The sequence below is a fragment of the Arachis hypogaea genome, chromosome 9, assembly GCF_003086295.3.
Source record: "Arachis hypogaea cultivar Tifrunner chromosome 9, arahy.Tifrunner.gnm2.J5K5, whole genome shotgun sequence".
In the NCBI taxonomy this organism is placed as follows: domain Eukaryota; kingdom Viridiplantae; phylum Streptophyta; class Magnoliopsida; order Fabales; family Fabaceae; genus Arachis; species Arachis hypogaea.
Window position 1 is genome coordinate 111868462 of NC_092044.1, and position 27670 is coordinate 111896131.

Consider the following 27670-nt stretch of genomic DNA (forward strand, 5'->3'; position numbering starts at 1 on the left):
GGAGAAAAAAGTTCGAAGGACAAATAAGTCATTGACGTCATTTTACAAATAAAGTTCGAAGGACAAATAGGTCCTTGAGAATTTTTTTTCAAAATTAATAAACTCATTTCCTAAATTCTCTCATCTACCTCTCTCCATTTTTATATTTCTCTCTACTATTTTTACTCTATATATAATTATATTTTATATTAGTAATTTGACAAATCAAAATATGTCATTCGATATTTTTTTACAATTAAAATATTTTTAATGTAAAATTATACACATTAAATTATTTTAAATTTTCGATAACGAATGTTAAAATTAATTACTAATAAAAAATTAGACTTTTTCATATAAAAATAATAACTAAAAATCTTATTATTTAATTTTTTATCTGCAGATATCTTGGTCTTCTTAGTCAGAAACTTTTGTCAACTTACGACTTTTTTGTAAAAGTAGTTTGATTTTATAAATCTTTTGTGTCATGCATAATTTATACTGTTAGAACAAAGTGAACTATAATTTAAAAAAAAATATTCTCGTAATGTTATTATGCATAAAAATACTAGTTCTAATATAATACACAAATGCACTAATGCTAACTTAATACATGAATGATGCACAAATGAACTAATGCTAACTTGATGCATAAATGAACTTATGCTAACTAATGCAACTGGTATGATGAAAACTGAACTAATGCAATTTAACAAATTCTAATATAATACACAAATGCACTAAAACTAAACTAATGCAATTTAAGAAAAAGAGTAGAAACATAACGAGCTCAATTTCTACAATTTTAATACAAATAATTTAAATTGTAGAATAAAACAAGTTAACTAGATTTCAAAATACAAGCATAATTTTATCAGAAATTATTTTTAATATGGAAAAAAAATTGGTGTTTTGGTTGAATATTGACATTTGAAGTGTATTACAGTATTGTGGAAATTATTTAACACGCCCCCACGTGTTGGCTAAGATGTCGCCACGTGTTCAACACGCCCCCCACGTGTTGGTCAGAATGATGCCACGTGTTCACCACGCCCCCACGTGTTGACTTCCCACAAAAAAAATCCACCCATCTATAATTACACCAAATTCTCCAATTTTCAACAAAAACACCGATATTTTTTTCATATAAAAAAAATTAGCCTAATTTTATAAACTAAATTCTCATAATAGAAGTATAATAGAAGTATAATGAAAAAAAAAAATTCTCAATGACCTATTTGTCCTTCGAACTTTATTTGTAAAATGACGTCAATAACTTATTTGTCCTTCGAACTTTTTCCCCCTTCCAACGTGGCACCGTAACGGACACCTGTACACCATTTCAGCCACGTCAGCCACTTCTGTTAGGTGTATGAGAGGCAAATAGACGGAAGGATTAAATTGTCCTCCGTTTGTTAAAGTCAGGGACTTTTTTGTATTTAAATTTTGTCAGGAATGTATTTGTCAAAAATTTAAAAAGTCAAGGATCTATCTGTCTTTTTTCCAGAAAAAAAAAAGATACACTTGTGAAGAAAAACCAAAGAAAGAAAAGGAGTTTCTTTTTCACATTAATACATTATCATCTAAATTCCTTTTTTTATAAATAAATATATTACTTTAAAATCGTGGGACATTTAAAATATGTCACTTTTAATATTTATAGAGTACTAAAATGCTAAAAACATTATTTAATTTAATTCAGCTTTATTATTTTTAATCCGGACAACCGATTTTCACATAGCTTAGAGTGTATTTGTTTGAGGTGAAAATGGAAGTAAGAAAATAAGAAGGAAAGAAATTGAAAAGAAAATAGTTTGTTTGGTTGAATGGAAAAGTCAAAGAAAAATAATAAATAGTGTAAAAAAATGAGTGGAATCCACTGAAAAAATTTTTCCTCTAATATTTCAATATTACTTTCTATTTTTTAATATATTTTAAAACATCTAAAAATAAAATTGTCTTTTCATAACATTATATACTATTTTCTTCCTTCCCATTTTTCTTTTATCCAAACATATCTAAGGAAAATAAAATTTTACTTAATTTCTTTTCTTTTTATTTCTTTTCTTTCAACCAAACAATGCCTTACAGAAAAATCAACACACACAATTTATAAATTTTCCAATAAATTTAAGTTTTCTTATTTCTTTATAAATATGAGCCCTCACTCTAGCAGCCATCCATGGATGATGGAAGCTGAACATCTCCATGATTCACGGTTGCCAGAAGAATAATAGTATGATAAATCATAGTTTGTTAATTACAAAGTTGTGTAGCAGCATCTCATTTTGTTTTTAAGTATTGAGCAATTAAAATTTAAAACGTTATTGTTGCCTTCAGCCTTCTTAATTGGTCCACGTGAGGTTTCTCCAAACACTTGTCAACTCGTGATTGGTTGGTACACGTTTTCATTTGAACCTACATGCAAGTGAACCTCAGAGTTCTGCTCACATATGATAATGCATTGAAATGCTAAAGAATAATATAATTATCCAGTGTTAGATTTCTTATTACTTTTTCAACTACATAAGATTTTCAAAATAATAAATACTTATATTTTTATTATTATAAAAATCTTGCACGTGAAGAACACTTTGTAATTTTTATGGTTGATTTTTTTTTATAAAAAGACACAAAAAATATTATATACATAAAAAATTCACTTACTAAATTAATTATGATATATTTATATATAAATATATGTATTATTTTATTTTTATAATATATTTTATATTTCACATAAAAATTTAGTAAAAGTCATGTGAGGAATAATAGATATGGTTCAGTTAGTGATTTAGTTATACTTTATTATTATGTGTATGATTCAGTTTATTAATTATTATGGTTCACCTAATGTGCAGCTAACTATGAATATCTGTTTTATTCTCAGACAAACATCAACTCCCTGGATTAATGAGATTGATGCAGTGTATAGTCTATTGGATCCAATGAGATTGTACTTTCTACCTTGCAAATTATAATTTGAGAATTAAAAATATATTTGAACAAAACCGAATCTTAGTTCTATTATTAGATCATTATTTTTTTTTAGTTAAAACTAAATTCATCCATCCTAAATTCCTAATTATACTTTCTTCATAAGTGTGTGTTTGTTTTTTTTAGACTTGACAAGAAAGAAAGCAAGTATTAAGGTATTGATTCTTTTTTGTAAGTCATTTGTTTTAGGAGAAAAAAATTAGTTATACAATATTTTAATATTTAAAATAAAATTCGAACCTTCAACTTTTTTATTAAAATATTATAAGATTACATGATAGAATTTTTGTAAAAAAAAATGTTTAATGGGCCAAGCTCAATATACTAATTCAAAGTAAAGCGGATAACAAATCCATGCTTGTATTAAAAATAGATATTATAGATTATAATCTTTTACTTGAAATAAAAATATTTTTTATATAAAAAAATAAATTATATTATCTATATGTTAAAAATTAGTTTTCAATTAAAAATATATATTTAAATATAAAATATATACTAAAATAAATTAAGTAACTTATATATTTATATTTAAATATATAGTAATTAATTTTTTTTACGCATGACATTTTTATAAAAAAATTAAATATATTCAATATCAATTATCTTTTATTTTTTTAAATTAAAAGTGAGATTAAAATTCAAAATTTTTAGATAAAAATAAAAAAATTATATTATTTAAATTATAACTTGTTGATTTTAATATTTTTGATAATTTTATCTTGTTATTTGCTATAATACCTAAAAAATATTGCTTAATTATTAAAATAGGTAAAATAATTAATTTTAAATTTAAAAATATAAAAATGAAAAAACTTTAAATATTTTAAAATTACTGTAAAAAATAATTTAAACAAAAATTAAACACTTCTATCTTAGTCAACTTAATAAACAAGAGAATATAAACCGATTTACCACTAACGCATTTCAATCTGGATAGATAATATTGTAAATCAACAAGACGGTTTATAATAAATTTTTTAATTAAAATTTTCTAAAATGAGTTTGATATGGAACAGAAGCTAAGGTTTTGATTTTTGAAGAGTCCAAATTAGTAAATTGCTTAATAGCTAAGAAGAGTAATATTTTGTCTCCGTGGACTCAACAGAGTGAGAAAAAGAAAAAAAATAAAGAAATAAATAAAAATTCACACAAAAGAAAAAGAGATCTTTGAGTTTTCCATTTCCAAGTCTCCAAGTCTCTCTCTATAGATTGCGAGAGACTTCACAAATCACTTGTCCCTAACAAACAATCAAACCCTTCAAATCAAGCATGCAAAATTAACCAACACACCACAATTTCTCAGCTTTTTTATTATTTTTTCCAGTCCCCTTCTCAAACAACTCAAAATTAAAAAGCAGCATCGACGATAATTTCCACTAGAGTTTCTTTTTTCCTTCCCCTCTCCCCCCTTTTTTTTTCTTTTTTAATTTTAGCAGAAGCTGGGAATAAAGGTGCAATTTTTACACTCATCGAATCACAGAAGTAGTATCGCCATCCCAATTTAGAACTTGTAAAACCCAGTTTCGGATTCGTCTCTGGGTGCTCCCAAAAATATGAAGAAGCTTCGGAGATCAACGCTGGCGCTGTTTTTAGGGTTTCTGTTGCTGTCGGTGGCGCCGTCGTCAATGGGGAGATTCGTGGTGGAGAAGAATAGCTTGACGGTGACTTCGCCGGAGAAAATCAAGGGGACCTACGACAGCGCCATTGGTAACTTTGGGATACCACAGTATGGTGGTAGTATGGCCGGGAGCGTCGTGTACCCGAAGGACAACCAAAAGGGTTGCAAGGAGTTCGATGAGTCTGGGATTTCCTTTAAATCCAAGCCCGGTGCTCTTCCCACCATCGTTTTGCTCGATCGTGGAAGTAAGATTCTCTTGCTTGAACTTATTTGATGTCTGAGCTTCAGCTGATTTTCAAAGAGAATTACTTTTTTGAAGTTATGTTTTCAGTTTTAAAGGTTTTTTTTTTATTTAGTGTATTTTGTAAGATTTTGTAGCTAGGGTTTTGCTTTGTGGCAGAAGCTTTTTGATGCTTTGCATGTAGTTGAGCTGGAGTTGGTTGTTTACACTGACTTGCAGTTTTGTTTGTGATGAATTTGGATTAAATCATCGGATGCTAGATATTATCTTTGAATGGATTGATAGCTGAAGTATTGAAGTATTGAAGTATTCCGTGGTTTGTATTCTTAATGTTTTATCCATTTGTTCCTTGCAGGTTGCTTTTTTGCTTTGAAGGTCTGGAATGCCCAGAAGGCTGGAGCTTCTGCTGTTCTTGTTGCGGATGATATTGATGAAAACTTGATAACTATGGACACACCTGAGGAGGATGGATCATCTGCAAAATACATAGAGAACATAACAATACCATCAGCTCTCATTGAAAAAAGTTTTGGTATAAAATTAAAGGATGCCATAAGTGGTGGTGATATGGTCAATGTAAATCTTGATTGGAGAGAGGCTGTTCCCCACCCAGATGACCGCGTGGAGTATGAGTTGTGGACCAACAGCAATGATGAGTGCGGAGTTAAATGTGATATGTTGATGGAATTTGTGAAGGATTTTAAGGGTGCTGCACAGATACTTGAAAAAGGTGGTTATACTCAGTTTACACCCCACTATATAACTTGGTACTGTCCTCAGGCGTTCACATTAAGCAAACAGTGCAAGTCTCAGTGCATCAATCACGGAAGATATTGTGCTCCAGATCCTGAGCAGGACTTCAGCACTGGTTATGACGGGAAAGATGTGGTTATTGAAAACTTAAGGCAGCTTTGCGTTTTTAAGGTGGCAAATGAAACTAAAAAGCCTTGGGTGTGGTGGGACTATGTCACTGATTTTCAAATTAGATGTCCAATGAAGGAGAAAAAATACAATAAGGAGTGTGCTGATGCTGTCATTAAGTCACTTGGTCAGTGAATTGTTATTGCCTATGCTTTTATCCTGGCAGTTCATAGTAAAGTTTCCTAATATGATTATTCAATATCTGCAGGTCTTGATCTCAAAAGGATTGAAAAATGCATGGGAGATCCTGATGCTGATTCTGACAATCCTGTTTTGAAGGAAGAGCAAGATGCACAGGTACAATTTTAATAAACTTATAGTACCACTTCATTCATTTTATCAGATGGTTATATGGATATTTAACAAACTAGTTTTATAGGTTGGAAAGGGTTCCAGAGGTGATGTCACCATATTGCCGACTCTTGTTGTCAATAATCGACAGTATCGAGGTTTGTACTGTATGTTTCTCAAGGTTATATTTTGGATTGCAACTTCTTAGGTTATATAATTTTTTATCTCTGCTAAAATGTTATCCAGGAAAACTGGAAAAAGGGGCTGTCATGAAAGCTATATGCTCTGGGTTTGAAGAAACTACTGAACCAGCCGTCTGTTTGAGCAGTGGTAATGTTTACTTTCTGTGTTGCTGGAGGAATATATCTTGCATGCTTTTCAATACTGGATCTGGTTCTTTTTGAGTGACAAACTTTTGGTTGGCAGATGTGGAGACAAATGAGTGTTTGGATAACAACGGTGGTTGTTGGCGGGATAAAGCAGCTAACATCACTGCATGCAAGGTATTTTATATTTGAGTGGAAATATAAATATTTAATAGCGTGTAATTCAGGTTCCAGTTTTCTATATTCCAAATTTACATATATGATTTTTGTTTTATCAGGATACATTCCGCGGCCGAGTATGCGAATGCCCCCTCGTGGATGGCGTGCAGTTCAAAGGAGATGGTTATACAACCTGTGAAGGTTGAAATGCTTTGTAGAAAACTTTTATTTTTGCATATATTCTGTATGGACTTCACTTTTAGGGGACAAAAGAAAAGGACAGTTGAAGATGTTTACTCTACTTTTTGCTTAGTTCTTGCTTTGTTGTGATGATCTTTTAGATTCAGAGCATCTGTGTTTTTTTTAAACTTGCTTTTCACTTTCATTTAACTAGTTTTTTCCTGGTTTTACAGCCAGTGGACCTGGGCGGTGCAAGATAAATAATGGGGGTTGTTGGCATGATGCCCGTAATGGACACGCGTTTTCTGCTTGTTTGGTTAGTAGCTATCTTGTTACCCTTTAGCTCAGCTTATTCCATCTTCAAAAGATCCTTAACAGGAGTTGAATTATGACATATCTTGTCACTGCTTCATCAACAGGATGATGGACATGTTAAATGCCAGTGTCCTGCAGGGTTTAAGGGTGATGGTGTCAAAAACTGTGATGGTGAGACATGATTATATTGTTTATCTTATTAAGTGTATTACAATTTGTATCATGCTTGATACCTGATGCACAATAACTTTCCTCCACTCCAGCTTGGCAAGTTGAATCCAAAATCCTGCTGAAACACAACCCAGCTGAAAAATTTCCAGATTGGTTTCATGATGAACCCCCTTTTTTGCACCCTTTAAGCTAGTTTTTGTGATTGCTTGACTAGTACATATTTCCAAAATGTTGGACAAACTCCTTGCTCCCTCTTCTGTTTGATTTCTCCTTGTTATAGATTTTTAATTGACCTAGATAAACTTATTGCTGGTCCAGTATGTGAAATGCTGACTAACGCGTGTAATGTATATACCATATTTAATTTCATCCATCATTGAAGTAGTTATGCAGTCTTCTTAATCATTTGGCTTCACATTATGAACTCGAGTATATACGGGAATGCTCTCATAATAACTGGCAAAGAAAGATGTATATCTAAATTTTTACACCATCATCTGTTTCATTCTTGCAGACATAGATGAATGCGGAGAGAAGAAAGCTTGTCAGTGCCCTGAATGTACCTGCAAGAATACCTGGGGCAGCTATGACTGCAGTTGCAGTGGAGACCTTCTGTATATCAGGGACCATGATGCCTGCATAAGTGAGTTACATGCACTTTGTCCTTCTCTTTTTGCATATCAGTATAACTTTTGAATATGCTCGTCGTCTTTGTTTAATTTGCTGCTGGGTTTTCTGTAGGTAAAACTGCGAGTCAGGGAGGGAAATCTGCTTGGGCTGCATTTTGGGTCATTTTACTTGGCTTGGTTCTAGCTGCGGCTGGCGCATACCTAGTGTACAAATATAGAATAAGGGTAAGCTTTATCTGGCATTCCATCATGGTTATTTTCAGCTTCTATAAAGAAGCATGTGATGACTCCTCTTTAACCAATATCTTGTTTTGCAGTCATACATGGATTCTGAAATCAGAGCCATCATGGCACAGTACATGCCCCTGGACAGCCAAGGGGAAGTAGTAAACCATGTCAACGATGAAAGAGCATGAAATGGAAAGAAAACACAGAACTTATGAGCCTCCCTAGTCTCTTGGGACATGATGATGATGCATGAAAGCTTGGTTGAGGTGTTGATGATTCGGCGCATTGAATTTAATAATAGAATGTATCATATTTGACACAATAAAAACACCTTGGGAATTACATAGTTGTCCTGCGTTTTTTTATTTGGGATGCACCAAGTTGTGTACTTTAAAAGGATGATTTTAGTAGCAATTTAGTAGGGTGGACTTAAGTTATCTCACTAGATTTTAGGACGTGTTTATGCGACTTCTGTTCCACACTTTGTTATTGTATCTTATCGCGCTTTTACTACGAAATCTACGTACATTGCCACAATGTTGTTGCCCTCACCCGATTTCTGATCACTTCTTAGATTAGATGGTGATGCCTATGCTTATGAATAGGTTGATTGCTTCTTTAAAAGCAACCATGGAGCATGGTTCCATTGCCGACTAGGTTTTGTAGCTTTCTTCAATTTTATTTATTCCCTCTCTTATCTATTCTGTCTTGCCTAATCTATTAACCTATACAATCATGTGTTATTTCCAGACTTATTTTAAAATTAACGACTCACAAGCCATTAGGGGGAAAAAGGGAAAAAGTTATATGATGCTCTATCTCGATCTAAAGGCGATTTAAAAGTATGGTTGAACGGGAGTGGATCTTCTCCAGTGAAAAAAAAATTGGATGGTGTCAATTGTGATCTCTTATCTTTCAATGTTCTCTCTCTCATATTTAATTTTGGTCCTACTTATAAAGTTAATGATGAGAGATCAAACTGTATTTCCTCAAGTGTTAAAAAAGCTGGAGAGGATTCATTTTCATGGTTCAACACTTCATTAAGTGTCGTATATTTTGGTTTGTTCATGTATAGAAAGACATTACGCCCTAGATACTAAATCTAAAGAGATATGTTATACTAGTTATTATCGTCTTTCTCTTAGATTGCATTTGGAAGAGAGATTAAAATTAAATTAAGTTTCTGTATTATGTTTAGTATAAAGTGCATAAAATTTAGTTATATTTTAGTATTTATTTGATTCAAGATAAATATGAAAATAAAATTAAAATATTTATTAAAATATTCTTAGTTATTAAAAAAATGAACTTTCGGTTCCAATCTCAAAACAAACAATATTAATATCAACTTAATTAACTTTAAAAAGCTTAATTAAGTTATTTTCATAACTTAGCCTCAGCAAAAAGAGGGAGCAATCGGATTAATGCTTTAGTAATAAATGAAATATTGGTGAGGAATCAAGCCAGGATCAAAATTGCTATCCGGAACTTTTACAAGAGCTTGTATCATCGAGAAGTATCGCCATTGATAGGTTTTTAGGATGGACTAGTTAATCAGATTCCGGAGGAGGAGGCTGCAAAATTGGAGAGGATGCCATCGGCTGATGAGATAAAGGATGCAGTATGGGATTGTGAATCGTCTAAGGCTCCTAGTTGTGATGGATACAATATGAACTTCATTAAGAAGTGTTGGGGAGATATTAGGTCGGACTTCACTACAGCTATCATGGATTTCTTTCAGTCTGCTACCCTACCAAGGGATTCTAATGTCACATGGACGGTTTTGGCTCCAAATTTGTTGGAGCTAAGGATATTAAGGATTTTTGGCCGATTAGCATGGTAGGATATGTGTATAAAGTCATATCGAATGTTATGGAGAACGAGGAGGATAATGCCAAGAATGGTTGGGGAGACACAGAGTGTTTTTGTGAAGCGAAAGAAGATCCATGATGGACTTTGATTGCATGTGAAACTGTGCAGTGACTAAAGATGAAAAAGAAGAGCTCGGTGATAATTAAGCTGGATTTCCAAAAAGCCTATGATAAAATAAGGCGAAGTTTTATGGATATTGTACTTCAGAATATGGGATTTGGGAAAAAATGGAGAGGATGGATTAAGGAATGTGTTTGCATAGCATCAATGTCAATTCTGATAAATGGCTTGCCATCTAGATCGTTTAAGGTGGAACGAGGCTTATGACAGGTGATCCTCTTTCTCCATTCCTATTTGTTCTTGTTGTTGATGTCTTTCATAGGATGGTAGAAGAGACAGTTAGAAATGGCAAGATTGCTTCTCTGTTGGTTGGGCAGAACAATGTTGCGTTATCTCACTTGCAATTCACAGACAATACCATACTATTATGCCCTCAGGAAGAGATGTCTATCAGAAACTATAAGTGACTCTTGCGGTGCTTTGAGCTAATGTCTGCTTTGAGCATTAATTTTGATAAATTTAATTTGATTCAGTTAATTGTGAGTAGGAGTGATCATGAAAGATGTGTAGATTGCTAGGGTGTAAAGAAGCTTCGTTGCCAGTTAAATATATTAGTTTTTCTTTGGGAGCGAATCTGAGGTTGGTTAAGACTTGAAAATCAATAATTAATAAAGTGAAAGAGAAGCTCATCTTGTGAAAGGCGAAAATACTTAATAAAACTAGTAAACCAATCCTTATCAAATCTGTGTTGAATAGTTTGCTAGTTTATTACCTCAGCTTACATAAGATGCACAGAGCAATGGTGGAGACGTTAATTTTCTTGCAGAGAAAGTTCTTATGGAGTAAGAAGGATAGCAATCAGGAGTTACCATTGGTGAGGTGGGATATTGTCCAAGCCCCCAAAAAGCTATGAGGTTTGGGAGTAGGTGATGTAATCATTCAGAATACAGCTCTCTTGTTCAAGTGGTGGTGGAGATTTTCAAAGGAAGATTGTCCATTATAAAAAAAAATTGTGTGCTCCTATAATGATTTGAATCCAAATATTATTCTCTCTTGTCAGCCCGTGCCAAAGAAAGGAGGCTCATGGAAGGATATATGTCAGTTACAGATAAAAGACAACAGGTAAGAGACAATATGATCAGAGGATTATCTTTGGAGGTAGAAGATGGCAGAAGAATTCGCTTTTGGAGAGATAATTGGCTACCATGTGGTATGTTGAAGTTAGTCTTTCCAAGAATTTTCTCGGTTTCAAACCAAAGCGGATGAATAATGGGAGATTGTGGGTTCTGTGATGGGTTAGAGTGGATATGAAATTTTCAATGGAGAAGACAATTATTCCAATGGGAGTTGGAGTTAGTTAATCAATTCTATGGGGTCCTTCAGCCAGTCATATTAACACATAGAAGAGAGGACCGACTACTGTGAAAATTTGATAAATTAGGAGTTTATTCTACTACCTCCTTTGTGCAGGTTTTGCAGGCTGAACAATTATTGGAGGATATTACAAGTTACATTTTTACTAGTTTTTTGCAGCTGGTTTGTGTTAATGGGCAAAGTCAATACTAAGGAGAGATTAAGTAAATTTGACGTCATTGATCAAAATTATAGTATTTGTGTTTTATGTAAATAGGATATTGAGAATGATTACCACTTATTTATTGATTGTGAGTTTACTTGGCAGGTGTGGTGTGTTTGATTGTGTGCCTATGATAAACTGCAGTGTATTTCAGGTTCAATTAAGCAACATTTTAAGAATTGGACAGGTGCACTTGTTTAAAAAAAGAAGAACGTAACAGATGGTTGATTGAGTTTTTTTCCTATTATTTGGAGCACTTAGCTGAAAAAAATGATAGAATTTTCAGAAATCAAGAAATAGATGTTGCAGAAACAATCAACAAGTTGATTAGAAGTTATAAAGAGTGGAGTGATAATTAATTTTTTGAGTTGTTGATGATATTATAAAAAATAATTAAAAATTAATTTATTTTATCAGTCTAATATTTTTATATTGATGCATGACTTTGGTGTGTTAAATTTTTTGTTTAAAAAAAAAACTTTAAAAAGCTTAACTTGATAATGAGGTGCTAATAGAAATCTTTTACTATTTTAAAGTTTCTCTCTTTTATATAAAAAAGGTGAAATATAATCTTTCACGGTTAAATATTATTATGTTACTTAAGATTTCATATTTTTAATTTAAGGAAAAGTATATGGAATCAAAAGGTTATCAGAAAAAAAAATAAAATTACATTAATTTATATTAATAATTAATTAATTTTAAATTTTTTAAATTCAAAATTTAAAAAATTTAAAATTGATTAAGTAAACCTAATTAAAACCTATAAAAAAATTTTTCTTCTCTCTCACATTAACCTACTCACCTCCAACAATCACACACATACACCCCTCTCTCTCACCGTCAGATCCTCTCCGCCTCTCCACCGCGACCCACTCCTCTTCCATCACCACCTTATTTGTCTTTTTTAGACCACTTCCTTTCTTCTTTGTCCCACTCATTCCAAATCAAATTGTAAAACCAAAAAAACACGAGGATCTATGCCGCGACCACGAAAATTTTCAGAAACATCCTCAGTCCAATTCTCTTGGTATCCTTGGAAAATAACCTTCCCCTGCATTATAAAATCAAGCAGGGCCTGCAGAAGCCTCAAACCACTCCAGGTGATGAACACGGTCAATATCCGAACCTACACCCTGCGACGCATCAAAGCTTTCCAAGGATATTTGTATTATAAAAGCTTTGGAGTGGGTCGGATTTGCCATCATTAACGGCAACAGATAACTGCCATTTTAGAGTCGCAGTAGTCGCACGGTAGCAGCATCATCACGATGTTGCTCTCTGCAGTTTGGGATATTAGGTGTTGTTTTGATGATTAAAAAGACTGCAAACTACACGCTTGATCTTAGCCAAAAGGAGTTCTTAAACAATTACAGAAATATAAAAAAAACATTCATTTAATATGAAAAAAAACATCCTAATACTTAACAAAAGAAACATCCAATTATATTTTAGCAAAAATATTTTAATATCTATAAAATTTTTAAAAAAATATGAAATTTTTAAAGAAATAGAGACATTCACATTTGCAATACAAAAAAATTCGAAAAATATATAAAAGAACATTCATTTAGTATGAAAAAAAACATTCTGATACTTAACAGAAGAAACATCCATATATATCAACTCGTAGAGATTTTGGATTTATCTAAAAGTATTTGGCTGGTTTTTTACTAATACCCTTTTAGTTTCCTAGCATTGCTATATTTTTAATGTATTGAAAAATAAAAAAATTATTATTATATACTTAATATGTGTTTTTAAAGCACAGTTTGCTTAAATTAAAAAATTTAATTTTTTTTCTCTTTTAGAAAAAAATCAAGAGTAAATGTTATACAAAAAGTAAATTACACTATATAGTAGTAATATGAATTTATGATGTTTACGGTATGAAGAATAATTGAAGTTTTATCACTTCTGTCAGTAAATAATGGTGATTCATAGTTACATGTTATCATGAAATTTGAATAACGAAGCAGCGTGCGTAGCAAGGTACTTGTGGAATGGTGAGACTTGATACCATCGTTGACAACAAAAGTCAACCTCCGTCAACCCCCAAGCTTCCATGAAACCCACTCTGCTCTCTCACTCACTCTCATTCCCAAACCCAAACGATGAAGCAACTTCACCTGCCTTCCGTCCAAACAATCATCTCCGCCGCAGCCTCCGCCGCAGCCACAACCATGCTGCTCCGCTCCCTGGCCCGCGACTACGTCCCCCGCGAGCTCCACCACTGGATTCACTTGAAGCTCTCGAAGCTGCTGTCGTCGCTCTTCTTCTCCTCTCAACTCACCCTCGTCATCGAAGAGTACCATGGCCTCTCCCACAACCACCTCTTCAACGCCGCGCAGCTCTACCTCACTCCTCACACCTCTCCCAACTCCACTCGCTTCCGCGTCACCATGCCGAAAAAGGCTACCTCCATCTCCGTCTTCATGGACCGCAACGACGAGATCGTTGACCTCTTCAACGGCGTCAAATTCACGTGGAAACTCGTCGCCAAACATATCCCTTCCACCTACATTCGAACCCCTGGCTCCAACCGCCACGACTACCCAACCCTCAAATCCGAGATCCGTTACTACGAGCTGCGGTTCCACGCTAGGCACAAGGACATGGTGTTCACGCAATACCTACCTCACGTGATGGAGAAGGCCAAGGAGGCGCGGCAAAAGCAGAAGCCACTGAAGCTGTTCACGCTGAGTGACCAGCGCGTGATCGGCATTCGCGGCAGCGCGTGGCAGTCTGTGAATCTGGATCATCCGGCGACGTTCGATACTCTGGCGATGGATGAAGACGCCAAGAACGCAATCGTGGAGGATTTGGAAAGGTTCGTGGCGAGGAAAGATTTATATAGGAAGGTTGGGAAGGCGTGGAAGCGCGGTTACTTGCTGTATGGTCCACCTGGCACTGGCAAATCGAGCTTGATCGCCGCCATGGCTAATTACCTGAGATTTGATGTCTATGATCTGGAGCTGACTGATGTTAGGAGCAATTCCTTCCTCAGGAAGTTACTGATTTCCACTGCCAATAGATCCATTCTCGTTGTTGAAGACATTGATTGTTCTCTTGAGCTTCACAATAGGCTCACCAAGACTCCGAAACCCCAAGGCCCTGCTCACGAATTTCACAATCAACAACCTCAGGTACAATCAGCAGAAAGACTAACTAATCATATCACATGTGTATACGATCTAAATTCGGGTTGATAAATTCTTTGGACACATCAGAATTTATTGTTTTTGGCCATCCCTTAGCCATTGACTCAATTCCTTTAGTTTAACTTTTTTTGTCTAGTAATCGAACAACATACTTTATCCCATAATTTTAAACATTAATAGCTAACTGATGACCAAAAACAATAAATTCTGATGGCCCCCTCTAACATTCCTCATTTGGATATTGTGGTTGCATGATGCAGGTGACTTTATCAGGGTTCTTGAATTTCATAGATGGGTTGTGGTCCAGCTGTGGGGACGAGAGGATCATATTATTTACCACGAATCGGAAGGACAAAATAGACCCTGCCCTTCTGCGTCCTGGCCGTATGGATGTCCACATTCACATGTCTTACTGCACCCCCTCTGGATTCAAGATGCTGGCATCCAATTACCTTGGGGAGGGGGTCGCCGCACATCCACTTTTTCCACAAACTCTGGACCTTATGCAGACATCTAAAGTCACTCCTGCAGAGGTGGGAGAACTCTTGCTCAAGAATGAGGACTCTGAGTCTGCACTGCAAAGTGTCATCCAACTCTTGTTGGACAAGAACAGGGGAGAAAATGATAAATGCAAGGCTGTACAAGGGGAATGCAGCCAAACTTTTGAAACTCAAGGATGACAACAAAAGCTTGGATTAGCTGAAAACAAATAGTATATAACTATATATTGTTCTGTTATTACATTGGAATTCATGTGCTTAACCAATACAATATCCAAGTTTGAGCAATTTTCATACATCAAACGAAAGAAAAGAATAAGCAAGAGAAGTAGAGTATCATGGATTCATGCTATATTAGTTCTCTCATAAGTTTTTGAAGCCATTTTGGCTGATCACCATGTACTGAAACTTTCTTAGAATAATGAAAAAAAAGGGAACATTACAAATGTCATTTTTTATTGCTATGCTATATATCTGCTATTATTGTTTTGTTTGGGTGTGGTAATATTGAAGTCTAGTCCAATGTTCATTCCATTGTAAGCAATTGGAGCGTACATCCAGAGATCATCAGAGCTCAAGAGCTGTCCAATTGAAAACAAAATATGGGGAAAAAAGTTGAGTCAATCTCTGTTTTTTCGTAAAAATTATGAAAATCGAACACATTTTTGCACCGAGATAAAGTTTGTATTTATGCAGAATCAGGAGCAAGGATCCTGGAGCTATCACCTTAATTTGGAGTTGTAAAAATTTCACATATTGGACAGCCTCCTCGAGCATTGTGCTGATATCCACCTGCAATTTCATAAGGAAACAAACTTGAGAATTTTGGCATCTAAACTCAACCAATTTGTTTTATTTTGTTTTGACAGTAGTTGGATTGCCACCAAGAAAGCTACCTTGGTTCCATTAGGCACTAAGTTTTGTAAGATTCTCAACCTTTCATTTATTCTTTCTCTTCTTCTCTGCACAATGTAATTTAGTTTAGAATATCTTCAAAAAATAATTAGGGAGGATATTGAGAAAAATGCACTTGGCATAGGGCATACTCTTGCATAGATGCTCTGTGGATCAGTAGCAGAACCTCTACTAGATCTAGATTTGCCATTTAACTGAAGACCTTTAGAATTTTTCAGGCTCAAGCTCGAAGACTCTCCTTCATTTAGCTCACGACACGTATCCAAGTCATCTTCTGAGCAGGAACAGCTCAAGTTTTCCCCCTGACCAGGACATCTATCTTCTTCTTTAATGTTGCTAATGGAAGCAGATTTTGGTTTCTTTGTAGTCTTAACATTTTTCTTGTTCTTTAGTATCTACAGAATAAAAATATCATATCATGATGAGAAGTTGAGAACACCACCAAATCAAACAAGTTATGAACTTAAAGCAGTAATATGCAATGTTATGAAGCATAAGGCATGCTTTGTGTTTTCTACCTCATTTGAACTCCGAGACCTTTTTCTTGGCTTCTCCAGCTTGCTGGTTATATTCTCTTGGGCTGGTTCAGAAACAGGTTCACTTGGTACATTCTTATCAGCAATAACATCTACACCTAACTCTTTATCAGTATATGTGCTTAATGAGGGATCCACCAAGTTGGTTAATGGATCATTCAAGTTGTCACTATCTATAATTGGAAACATATTGTTAGAAGCATCTGCAGCATAAAATGAACTGCTATTGATGTCTGCATGACCATACCATAATGCAGATGGAATTCCTGCATTCAAATTTGCATGTAGCTGCTGTGTGTGTGAGCAGTTGCTAAGAAACTGGTTCATGAAATCAGCTTCCTCAGCTGTGTATGATCCACTAAGGGAACTCCATTCTGCATAAATTTCCTCACCAGGCTCCATTTTCTTTCTTTGGGAAGCTTACTAATATGATATAATATGAGTTAGAAGCTGAAGTTTGTTCAATGCTTTAATGGGATCAATGCTTCTGCCTATTTATATAACCAAGAAGTCGAAATAAAATGCCTCTTTGCTCTTGGGTTGACTTAAACTATATAAAAAGTTATAGTTTATACTTGCTAATAATTGGTCTCTGACAAAGTCCTACTATCACTTGATTTTTTAAAATAAATTAAAGAATTAAAAGTACTTTTACTTGAATTTTAAGGTTTATTTCTTCTGCATCTTTATCTCCATAATTATCATCACTTCATATTTGTTACCATTTTATCTCCTTAATTATCATCACCTCATCTTTGTTACATACATAGTTTCTAGGATTCAATCTTACTTTTAGGGGAAGATACTATGTAATCTATAGTAATTTTTCAATAATTCAAAATATACTCTATATCTGATTTGTACCTATTTACAGATACTAGTACATATTCTACGAATTAGGCCTGAAAGTTGGACAGAAATGACAGAGAGAGAAGAGAAGAACAATATATATTAGTATTAAAGTATTTGTGAAGGAGGTTTAGGAGTTTTAGGAGATAGAAAAAAGAGAAATACACCTGTTAATTGTGAGAACAAACGTGGGGGTGGCATTTAATATTTCATATTGTAAGACAAGGTCGGCTTAATGAGAATTGAGATCGTGCCATTTATTAATACAGACATCATTATCTTCTAACTGGATTTTTGTCTCTTCCATATAGCTGTTAAACACTCACTCTCACACACACATTCCCTCCAGATTTCAAGTTAGGTTTCTGTTTGGATTTTGAGGACACTGAGTGAAAGTCCTCAGTTTTTGAGATTAGCCCATCATTTTAATTTTAATGTTAATGCTGAGTTGTTTAAGACTTAAGAGTCCAATAATCCAGATATATTAACAAAACTAATCAGTTGTTCTTTATACTATGTGACATTGGAATATATGGACCACGTAACATTATATTCTTTGATAAGATTTCTTGGATGTTGTACATGTATACGTGTCGTGTGTGCATGTTTTCTAAGTTAAAGGTTAACATTGATTATAGAGAGATTCTTCCTTCTGTTAGATAAGGATTCCCCTTGCTCCTCGCAAAGAAGATAATGTTTTGTATGCAGTATGTACTATCAAGTCATATTGTAATTCGTTAAATATGTTCTAAAACTATACAAATATTCATGTCACTACTTGTGATTAATGCATCTTGGCATTCATTCGTGCTAAAATTCTGACAGGGGAAAAGTTTATAATTGTCATGAAGGGAGACAGACATTAACCTAAGAATTTTTCAAGCTTTGTACAAAATACACTCTGAAACCTAGAAATTGTTGTCATGTGTTTTTCTACGTCTCGTATTAGTTGTCTAAGATTTGATTAGATTTTATACATGGTGCTAAGTTGTCTTATGAAGATATTATAAAATTTACATACCCCCACCCTTATTTATAATTTTCTGCATCATGGTAAGTGGAGAAAAAAATATACCAGCAAATTATCACGATTCTTATTAGTATAAATAAAGAATGTTATTTTGATGTACTATTAGTATAAATAGTTTTACATATACGTTTAAGTAGTAGTAAAGTCATGTCAAAAATAACTATTTTTATATTGTTTGTGTGAATGATTATCTAAATAAATAGTTATGATTGAACGACTATATATTATTAATATATCAAAATTAAATTCTTAAATAAACCACATAACTTATCTTATCACTTCCAAATATAAGTTTTACTTTCAGTCAATGTAGCATGTGCCTACATTATTCCCATCATTTACAACCAGGTAATCAACTCAAATTGTATATTCATATAACCAGTGTGTGACTTTGATAATAAGCAAATTAAATTAAAAAATCCAAGACTAAAGTATTAGCAAAATTATCCAGTGTTGCAAATGTTCTCACACAAGGAACAGTGAAATTAAATGAATCAAATTTTTGTCTCATTGCTCAATGTAAAAAGGGCTTTCCCATTTTGAAAAACAAGTAAAAAAAAAAAAAACTCTTAGATGCTGGATTCAGTTCCTTTTATACAAAATCACAAATGAACTGAATTCTTTTTTGTCTTGTATGGTATCAACTTGCTTTAGTTGGAGGAGTAATAGAGAGGTCTAGTCCAATATTAATTCCATTGTAAGCAATTGGAGCATACATCCATAAATCATCAGAGCTTAGAAGCTGTTACATTATCATTCAAATCAAAATATTAAAAAATATAAAATAAAATACAATACAAAAAAGAACATGTTGTCAACTTGGCTTGTTACCTTAATTTGGAGTTGTAAGAACTTCACATAATGGACAGCTTCCTCAAGCATGGTGCTGATATCCACCTTAGTTCCATTGGGGACAAGTGTTTGTAGTATTCTCAACCTTTCATTTATCCTTTCTCTTCTTTTCTACACAATGCAAGCAAGAGTAGTTTAAGACATGATGATGCAATGTGGATTTATCACTTATCAACATGAATGATTATATGATCAACTTACTCTTGCATATAGGCTCTGTGGATCTGTGGCAGCACCACTGCTACTTCTTCTATTTTTGGGAGCTGCAGGGCCTTTATCCTCTTCACTGTTGCTTGTGTAAGAAGAAGGAAGTGGATTCTCCTTCCTTGATTTAACATTCCTCATGTTTCTTGGGACCTAAGTAATGTCATCATCAAGAACATAGTTATGTACAACTCAATGTTATGAGGGAATAATTTGGAAACAATGGGAAAAACTACCAATAGATTTTTAACTCTGAATTGTTCACATACCTCAGATGAACTCCTAAGCCTTTTGGTTGGGTTCTCCAAGTCCTCTGCAGGTTCAAAAACCATTCTTTCACACTCTATCTTAGCATCATCATCAATGATTCCACTTATCTGCGCCCTCGAGTTATCATTACTCTGTGGACTAAACTTGGCACCTTCTAAACAATTATCGGTGGACATGGAGTCGAAATTTGTTGTGGTATCATAGGAATAGATATTACCATTCTCAGTACTGGAGCTACTCCCTTGGGAGAAGCATAGATAGTTAGCATTTTCAATATGTGAAGGAGGCAAATAGGAATTGCCATTGATGCCTTTGAAGCTCACTTTTGTGGATTCATGGCAAGGCCAAAATGCAGAAGATGGTGGCATGGCAACACTAGAATAATGCTTGTCTGAGACAGAATAGTTACCAGCAAGAAGCTGAGTCATGAATTCAGCTTCCTCAGCTGTGTATAGTCCACTAAGAGAACCCCATTCTTCAGAAATCAACTGAGCTGGTTCCATTCTTCTTCTCTTAAGTGTGATAGTAAGAGTGTGTATTTGTTTCAATGATAGATCAAGTGTGAGACTAACTAATATATTTATATGTTACAACCTAAGATAATGCCAAAAAGGGATTGGAGTTATATATGGAAAAAGATCCCTTTCATAATTGCCAAGAATTAGGTAAGGACAAAGTGCAATAATATACTACTAATAGTTTTGAATACACTTTAACTGTTTATTTATTATTAAGGTCTTAAAATGTGAGACTTGGTTCATTAGATGACAAACAAGGAGAATGAAACAATTGACAAGTGCAATTGGCTTCATATGATTATGGTATGAATTAACATCCATGTAGTATGAGAAAAACAAATAATTGTATCACTATTTTAAGAAAAAAGAAAAAGAAAGAGGGGCATGGATTGAGGTTTAGGCGTGGTATCATAGTATATATGTCAAACATTATTCTAAAAATAGTAAAATACCAATCTGACAGAGACTGTGTTGTGTGACAACTGGATTCAAGTGCCCTATGAAGCAGTTTAAAAACCTATGGAAGCTCCTTCAACTCCAGATTCTGTTTTGTTCAGATTCTGTTTGTTGAGTTATTTTGTATTGGTTTGTCGTGACGTCTAAATAACTAACTACCATGTTGTAATATATTAAGATGTTTAACAATTATGTTTGTAAAAAAGAAAAAGAACATTAGTGATCAATATATCTATAGTTCTATACTAACAAAAAAAATAACAAAAATTCCTCTGAAGAAATCAGATTCATCCAAAAAATAAGGGGAAGAGACCAAATTAGCAAGTGTGAAAGGCATCCCAAAAGAATTGCAAAAAAAACAGCTGGAACTCAACGGGTACGTTTACTAATCTTAGATTTTTATGATATAATTAATTGCAGTGCTACTACTGTCGTTACAATCATTGTCAATTAATACCATTACATATTCTCATATATTAATTTCAACTTTCAAGTGATCTTTCCACTACTCACATTAATTAAAGACGTTTATTCTTTTTAAATAATTTCATCAACTTTAGTCTGATTGAAGGTTTCAAATGATGCTACTACTTTTACAGAATGCAGGTATAATTGTCGGATGAAGTAACTTACTGTGAAATAAATTACCAACTTGATGCCATTTTTATAAAGATCAAATTAATGTCAACTAGTATATATAAAAACTTTATCAAATACTCTTCTAAACCAGATTTCAGCCCACTAATCTGTTTGAAGAGTTTAAGCTATTTGTTTTGTTAAAATGTTAGGTAGGGAAGTTTAAATCTCATTTGGTGAAAAGATTATTGTCTAATAAATGTTTAAATTGTACTCAAGTTATCTATTACATTAAGCTTATAAAGTATTTGACACGCTATTAATCTTATTATCAATGCTTTGTTGGTTTAATATAATTGAGTGAATAAAAAAGTTGAGAGTGCAATCAGAAATATTATTAATATATTAAGCGGCTTAAGACACATTAATGAATTTTCATTTTAAGGTCAACTACTACGCGTATTATTGATTTATTGTAGAAGATAAATCTATAACCAAATTAAATATTTTACATGAATCAAAAGCCCAGTTTGGCAAAGCGTGTGGAAACTTTTTTTTTGGTTAATACTGGAACGTGCTGTCCACTGTTAATTAGCCTTTGGAATTCCGATCAAATAATCAATAATCTCCAACTTAAATAGTGATGCATCCTATTTAATAAATGTATAGTTTGCATTTGTGTTGAGATGAGAATGAAAATAATCGAATATCGCTTGTGTTTATAAATATCAACAATTTTTAGTGGACATAATCTTATTTCAGTTAATTTGATCATGAACAAGTGTTGTGTGTACAAGTAAAAGGAATAATCTTATAGATTACTGCATCTGTTTATAAGTACGGCACATTAAAATAAAAACACAAAAATACTAATAAAAAACATAATTTATTTTTTATTTTTTAATTATTTTTATTAATTTTTTATAATTATATTTTTATTATTATATTATTTTTCCAAATTTTTTGAATGAAAAAAAGGAGAATAAATCAGACTTTTATAATTTATTTTAGTTTATCACTGAACAAAATATAAAAAATACTAATTTATATGTATTTGTCATTTGTATCTTGTTCTCAAGTATTTTGTCTTGTCCAGTTCTTAAAACCAAACATGGTCTTCTTTTACTGGACTTGGCGTGGTTGGTTGATGTAAGATAAGAAGCAACGAAAATCCTCTTCTAACTAAAGGCCATGGAAGTCAATGAATTATATTTATTATAATAATATTGTCTGTTTAGAAGATTGACTTTTGATTTGTCAACCATTTAACTATAAACTATCGAACGCTTTCAATATTCATGTATTATAATCCCAGAAAGTCAAAAAGAAAAACAATTCCTCCTCGAACATCCTTTTTTTTAATTTTGACTTCTAGAATGTAAACTAATAAAAGTATCATAATTTGAGCAGCCATTCAGCCAGCTTTTGCTGAGAACACTATTGATTTCTTTGCCCATTGAGGGGAAAAAAATGAAGACGTAATAAAGCAGATAGTGAACTACAATGATCATATAAATGTAATTGACCTCATCTTGTTATTCACCCTGTTTGCTTTATTTGGTTATATTATATTGAAGGCATCCCTCATGTTTGACTCAGCAGTTCACAGTTTTGTGTTATTTTATAAAGTAATTGCCTGTTTTCAATTATGATTTAATAGCGGTGACTGGTGATGATCCAAGTAAACCTGGTGTACTGAAGTGTCTCATACTCTCATTCAAACATTATTTTCCTTTCTCATCAAATATATAAAATAAAATAAAATAGATAAAAAAAATTACATGCACTTGTTTTTATTTAACATTAATAGTTGTATCATTAAATGTCAATTTAGTAAAACATGTCAAATTATTTAATAATTCTCAACTATCAACATGAAGACAACTATATATAAATTTTCACTAATAATGAAATGAAATTCAACCCAAACATGAAACTGCTTTCTCTCTCTCATTTTGTTTTGGACCGGACTGGGCGGGCCAGGATGCAGCCCGACCCGGACCCACAGAAAACACACCTGAAGCAGATAGACCCGGGACAGACTCGACCTAGCACTGAAACTGAAATGAGTCTCCACTCTGCAGGAGCAAGAAGTATCATTTATATAAAGATGGTATTACTGCATAACATCTATGGGACTGTTTTATGAAACAACAAAGACTGGCTAATAATGTGCGACTTATATATCAAATGGTTGAGACAAGTTGGTCTTCAAGATTCAAGGATCCCACATAATTACAACTTAAACCAATTCAGATAACAACATTCAATCCTGAATGTGCAATTCCATTCCAAATGGACACCAAAACTGAGGGCAAAGGGCAAAGATGGCTGACAAGGGTATTTGATACATCACTTCATCGGCATTCGAATGAAAATTATCAATGAGCTAGCTACTTGTATGTTCACCAAAAACAGCCACTGGTCCAAAAAAAGAAGCCAAACAGCAAGCAGCAGAAGCACCAGAAAAATCAGCAACACAGAAAATGGGAGCCACTGAACATCTAGCAAGATTCAGAGCATTCCCATCTCAAATTTGTTCATCAGGAAGAAGCTGCTCTTCCCCTGGACCCCTTTGCACTAGTCTGTAATACAATATGCCCATGGTTGTCATGCATGCCCTGCAGGTAGATCACAATAATTTCATCTGTCAACGACTGAATCAACATATAACTGGAGTGCATACATATGAATGATGATGGTGTAATTTCAGCATCCTAGCTTTTCTTTTCTCGGAGGAATTATTTGGTGAAAGCATTAACTTATATTATCTTGGCACCCAGATATATACTGCTTGCTACAATTTCCCCCATTGCCCAAATATTATTTGAGTAGGAATTACTCTGACAATATAAAAATTTTGGATCCCAGATTTTTCATTTTTCACCTCTTCTGTGCTTCTTAATTTGGATAATAATAATAATAATAATAATAATAATAATAATAATAATAATAATAATAATAATAATAATAATACAGGAATAGTGGAAAGAGCTATACATAATTGCAATCAGGAGAAGAATTTTTCTTGGGTCCATCATTGATGATCGTCGATGCTTTGTACGGCCTTCTGATGTCTCAGTTCCATTTGATGCATCTTTTCTTGGTGGTGCAGTCACTGGTAGAGTAGGTAAAGCGCTAGACCAGAATGGAAGCAATGCTCGAAGAAATTTATGACGGAATGGGCCTACATTTTCATACATGAACATTTGAATAAAAAAATTTGAACTTGACAAATCTCTGCACATAAGTGCAGAGGAAGCATACAAGAATAGAGGAAGACATGTTGAATCAGAAGGTAATATTTTCCAATAATAAAACACAAATTTAAAATATTGAAATTTTAAACACAAGACTATATCACCTCTTTTTGTATACTTTTTACGATTCCCGTCTTCATCATCAGCATAATATGAGATTTCAGAATTCTGTCGTTCAGCATGGATTGAGCCCTTCCTTGTGGTAGCTCCAGGCTGAATTATTTGCAATAAGAACAAAGTTAAGCATAATACTGAATGCAAACACAAATATGTTTGACGAAGCATTTTACTTTTAGCTGTGAATGAGAGTAAATGTCCTTACAACAGGACTTGAGACATTCATGAAGTTTCCTGCTGAATTAGGACCATCTATCTCCACTATATCTGACACCGAAAGTTTAGAAGGTTGAGATCCAGCTGTAGCTGAATATCCTTCTACTGAGTCTGAGTTTCCATGACTTTCCCTATTAATCAATGGATCTGAAGCAAAAGCAGGTGGAGGACTCCCTGACAATGAAACTGGATGATTTCCAAAGATATTCTTTTCCAAACCAGTCTGCACAAAAACAGGTGAAAACAAATGAAAAAAATTGTGATTGTTTCAACAAGTCCTCACACTATGATATTTCATATTCCTCAGCTAAGCATGAAACCTGACACGGACCGATAACAAGTATCAACATGAACATGGTGTTGTTTTAAAGTGTCGATAAGATACATCAGTACATCACAAATCACATCCCAAACCCACATTGTAAGACAATTGTCTCTTATTGTGACGAAAAGTTAGTGCATATTATAGCAAACAAGTAATGCCACCAAAAATTAAACATGCAATAAATCACCTGCAGGATAGCTTCCTTCAACTTGGAATGAAGACGTGATCCAGAATCTCTCACACTTTTGGGAGGCCATATCTGCATAAGTTATTTCACCAAAGTGAGACATCATAAAGAAAGGGTAAATTTGGCAATACAATTGCCTGATGTTCTGCAAGGAGAAGGCAAACCATATTGCCGTTCTCTTTGATTAAGCAACTACATTCATGATAAAGTCTTTGAAACGGGGGATTTAACACCCAAGTGGCCAAGTCCAAGTCATGTAGTGTGGGAAGAGTGACCCCATGCAATAAACTCATGCATATGTGGCAGCAGGGGCCAGGAAGCATGGAAATCTAGGAAGGGCTCCAATGGAAGAAAGAGAAAAGGACTTACAAAGAGTGCTATGTACATGAAAAACCATTAGTTTGTTTTAACAAATATAATCTCCCCTTCTGAGTTTCTACCTACCGTTAATAATTATGAAAAAGAACAAAGCAACAGAAGATAGAGGGGAAAACAAAGAAAAAGAGCACAAAACATGTTGCTTGGTTTTCTACTCCTTGTTTGTACAGAATGCTTTAGTAACCAGAACACCATGAATCCATTCCTTGTTAAGTAAAACCAGACAACTAAATGAACTAATGCACTGAATAACTAAATCTTACCGAAGTGGAACATGAAGGACATACATATCCCGCTGGAGCAGTATGTGGAGGAAAACTCTTCAGATGAGAGACCAAGCAATTTGTGTGAATAACATCTATGTACAAATTTTAATTCATAACATGGATGTCAGTGCCTGTGAACAGTAATTATTTCAAACTTCAAAGGCACACATAGGCAAAACTACATACGCAAGCAACCCAGTCGAGTAGTTTGAGATCCAGCCCCCTCTTCTAAAACAATTTGGCACTGGCAGCATTTAGGGGGCCAATCATACTCCCCATCTATAACCCATTCTGAATAAGTTTGGACCTGTGAGAGACAAAAATAAATAAATAAATAGGTACACAAAGCTTAACCCCAAAAACTTCATAGCTTGGTACATCAATATTTGAAGAACTTAAAAACCCTATCATTTGTCAAGGGAAATAATGAAAACAAAAGAAATGAAAATTAAATGTTGTACAAATATAGTACCAAAATGATGTGTGCCACAATTTTCTTTCCATTTTTTATTTATTTTGCGCAAAATAATCGCTAAGAGTTAATGTTACAAAAGGATCCCCAAAAAAATCCAGTCAAAACCAGAATTAAAATAGTTGTCATCAAACATGAAGCCAGGGCAATATCAATTAAATTAAATGGAGAAATATCATATTGAAAATGGACACCGTTACTTAGACTACGTTAACAAAGAAGAGCTAGAAATTTACCACGCAGATTTGGTGCTCCGGGAAGCAGATACATTCTCCGCAGACAGGAACTTTGTGCACGAAGCAATATAACTTAGTAGCCTAAAACACCATAAAAAATTATCAGTTCTGATTCCACGCAACCAAATGGGAAATGAAATCATGGCTCAGCCCAAAGCTAATCAAGAACAAAATTCACATGCAATAACACTAATCACTTCCCATCAGTTCTATCTTCTATGCTCTAACACACACGGAAACACAGCTCAATCACCCGTTTCCGTCAAGCATTTTCATAAAAACACCGAAATCAAACAAAGATTGAAATTCACAGATCGCACACACGCACATAGTTGATATGAATTTACGACACCAATCCGATCTAGCATTCTCAGCCAACAAATCAAGCACGAATGGGGAAACCAAATTCAGGGTTTCGAAATGAATAAAAAGAAGATACGAACTGCAAAGAGAAAAGAGGGGAAACCTTGCGACATTTGCAGACCACCATTGCATTGACTGGTACAATCCAATTGAATCTGATAATATGGTAACGGAAATCTTTCTTCAGAATAATCCGATTGGAGGAACGAAGACGAAGACCATATATGATTAATAATTCATAGTTCGGAGAGTGAGTTGCTCAAAGTTATTCATATTCACAGAGATTGTTATTTGTGTTCATGATTCATGAATAATAGCCTCTCTCTTCAGCTCACTCCGCACAAAACCCACCTCTTCTACGTTTTGTCTCTCAGATCCGTTTTCATTTTTGTTTTACTTTTTAATAATTGATTAGTT

General features: G+C 33.8%; 5 protein-coding genes across 6 annotated transcripts; 2 read left to right on the forward strand and 3 right to left on the reverse strand.

The window, feature by feature from the left end:
- The first annotated feature begins 4015 nt into the window (after positions 1–4015).
- Positions 4016–8595, forward strand: LOC112711905 (vacuolar-sorting receptor 1). The gene is made up of 12 exons (XM_025764638.3): positions 4016–4842; positions 5194–5886; positions 5968–6056; positions 6139–6208; positions 6297–6380; positions 6477–6553; positions 6655–6736; positions 6949–7031; positions 7135–7201; positions 7716–7844; positions 7943–8055; positions 8148–8595. The coding sequence occupies exons 1-12, from the start codon at positions 4533–4535 to the stop codon at positions 8244–8246; spliced, it is 1896 nt and encodes a 631-aa protein (XP_025620423.1). The 5' UTR covers positions 4016–4532; the 3' UTR covers positions 8247–8595.
- Positions 8596–13450: 4855 nt separating this feature from the next.
- LOC112711906 (AAA-ATPase At3g50940) lies at positions 13451–15678 on the forward strand. The gene is made up of 2 exons (XM_025764639.3): positions 13451–14712; positions 14988–15678. Exons 1-2 carry the CDS (start codon positions 13681–13683, stop codon positions 15405–15407), a joined length of 1452 nt encoding a protein of 483 aa, XP_025620424.1. The 5' UTR covers positions 13451–13680; the 3' UTR covers positions 15408–15678.
- A 7-nt stretch (positions 15679–15685) lies between these two features.
- LOC112711907 (uncharacterized) lies at positions 15686–17168 on the reverse strand. 2 transcript variants are annotated; one of them, XM_025764641.3, is made up of 5 exons: positions 16661–17168; positions 16274–16537; positions 16124–16189; positions 15954–16019; positions 15689–15808 (listed from the first exon to the last, which is right to left on the reverse strand). In XM_025764641.3, the coding sequence occupies exons 1-5, from the start codon at positions 17078–17080 to the stop codon at positions 15689–15691; spliced, it is 936 nt and encodes a 311-aa protein (XP_025620426.1). In that variant the 5' UTR covers positions 17081–17168. The 2 variants fall into 2 exon arrangements, with proteins under 2 accessions (XP_025620425.1, XP_025620426.1); XM_025764640.2 differs by having other exon boundaries at positions 15686–16019.
- A 2029-nt stretch (positions 17169–19197) lies between these two features.
- LOC112709525 (uncharacterized) lies at positions 19198–20386 on the reverse strand. Its single transcript, XM_029289060.1, has 4 exons — positions 19883–20386; positions 19611–19766; positions 19389–19520; positions 19198–19299 (listed from the first exon to the last, which is right to left on the reverse strand). Exons 1-4 carry the CDS (start codon positions 20384–20386, stop codon positions 19198–19200), a joined length of 894 nt encoding a protein of 297 aa, XP_029144893.1.
- A 3126-nt stretch (positions 20387–23512) lies between these two features.
- On the reverse strand, positions 23513–27670 carry LOC112711908 (uncharacterized). The gene is made up of 9 exons (XM_025764642.2): positions 27357–27670; positions 26891–26971; positions 26369–26489; positions 26180–26274; positions 25539–25610; positions 25016–25249; positions 24798–24906; positions 24434–24620; positions 23513–24054 (listed from the first exon to the last, which is right to left on the reverse strand). The coding sequence occupies exons 1-9, from the start codon at positions 27378–27380 to the stop codon at positions 23964–23966; spliced, it is 1014 nt and encodes a 337-aa protein (XP_025620427.1). The 5' UTR covers positions 27381–27670; the 3' UTR covers positions 23513–23963.

Bases quoted from the DNA above. Each gene is read 5' to 3' on its own strand.
- LOC112711905 (XM_025764638.3), top strand. From the start codon at position 4,533: ATGAAGAAGCTTCGGAGATCAACGCTGGCGCTGTTTTTAGGGTTTCTG. The intron at 5,887-5,967 runs GTCAGTGAATTG...CAATATCTGCAG, and splicing joins TGCTGTCATTAAGTCACTTG to GTCTTGATCTCAAAAGGATT. The intron at 7,032-7,134 runs GTTAGTAGCTAT...CTTCATCAACAG, and splicing joins ACGCGTTTTCTGCTTGTTTG to GATGATGGACATGTTAAATG.
- LOC112711906 (XM_025764639.3), top strand. From the start codon at position 13,681: ATGAAGCAACTTCACCTGCCTTCCGTCCAAACAATCATCTCCGCCGCA. The intron at 14,713-14,987 runs GTACAATCAGCA...TGCATGATGCAG, and splicing joins TTCACAATCAACAACCTCAG to GTGACTTTATCAGGGTTCTT.
- LOC112711907 (XM_025764640.2), bottom strand. From the start codon at position 17,080: ATGGAGCCTGGTGAGGAAATTTATGCAGAATGGAGTTCCCTTAGTGGA. The intron at 16,190-16,273 runs GTATGCCCTATG...TACATTGTGCAG, and splicing joins CACAGAGCATCTATGCAAGA to AGAAGAAGAGAAAGAATAAA. The intron at 16,020-16,123 runs GTAGCTTTCTTG...ATGAAATTGCAG, and splicing joins TAGTGCCTAATGGAACCAAG to GTGGATATCAGCACAATGCT.
- LOC112709525 (XM_029289060.1), bottom strand. From the start codon at position 20,386: ATGGAACCAGCTCAGTTGATTTCTGAAGAATGGGGTTCTCTTAGTGGA. The intron at 19,521-19,610 runs GTAAGTTGATCA...TGCATTGTGTAG, and splicing joins CACAGAGCCTATATGCAAGA to AAAAGAAGAGAAAGGATAAA. The intron at 19,300-19,388 runs GTAACAAGCCAA...ATAATGTAACAG, and splicing joins TCTTACAACTCCAAATTAAG to CTTCTAAGCTCTGATGATTT.
- LOC112711908 (XM_025764642.2), bottom strand. From the start codon at position 27,380: ATGGTGGTCTGCAAATGTCGCAAG. The intron at 26,490-26,890 runs GTAAATTTCTAG...TGTCTCTCACAG, and splicing joins CGGAGCACCAAATCTGCGTG to GTCCAAACTTATTCAGAATG. The intron at 24,055-24,433 runs GTATAGCTCTTT...ATCTACCTGCAG, and splicing joins CTTCTCCTGATTGCAATTAT to GGCATGCATGACAACCATGG.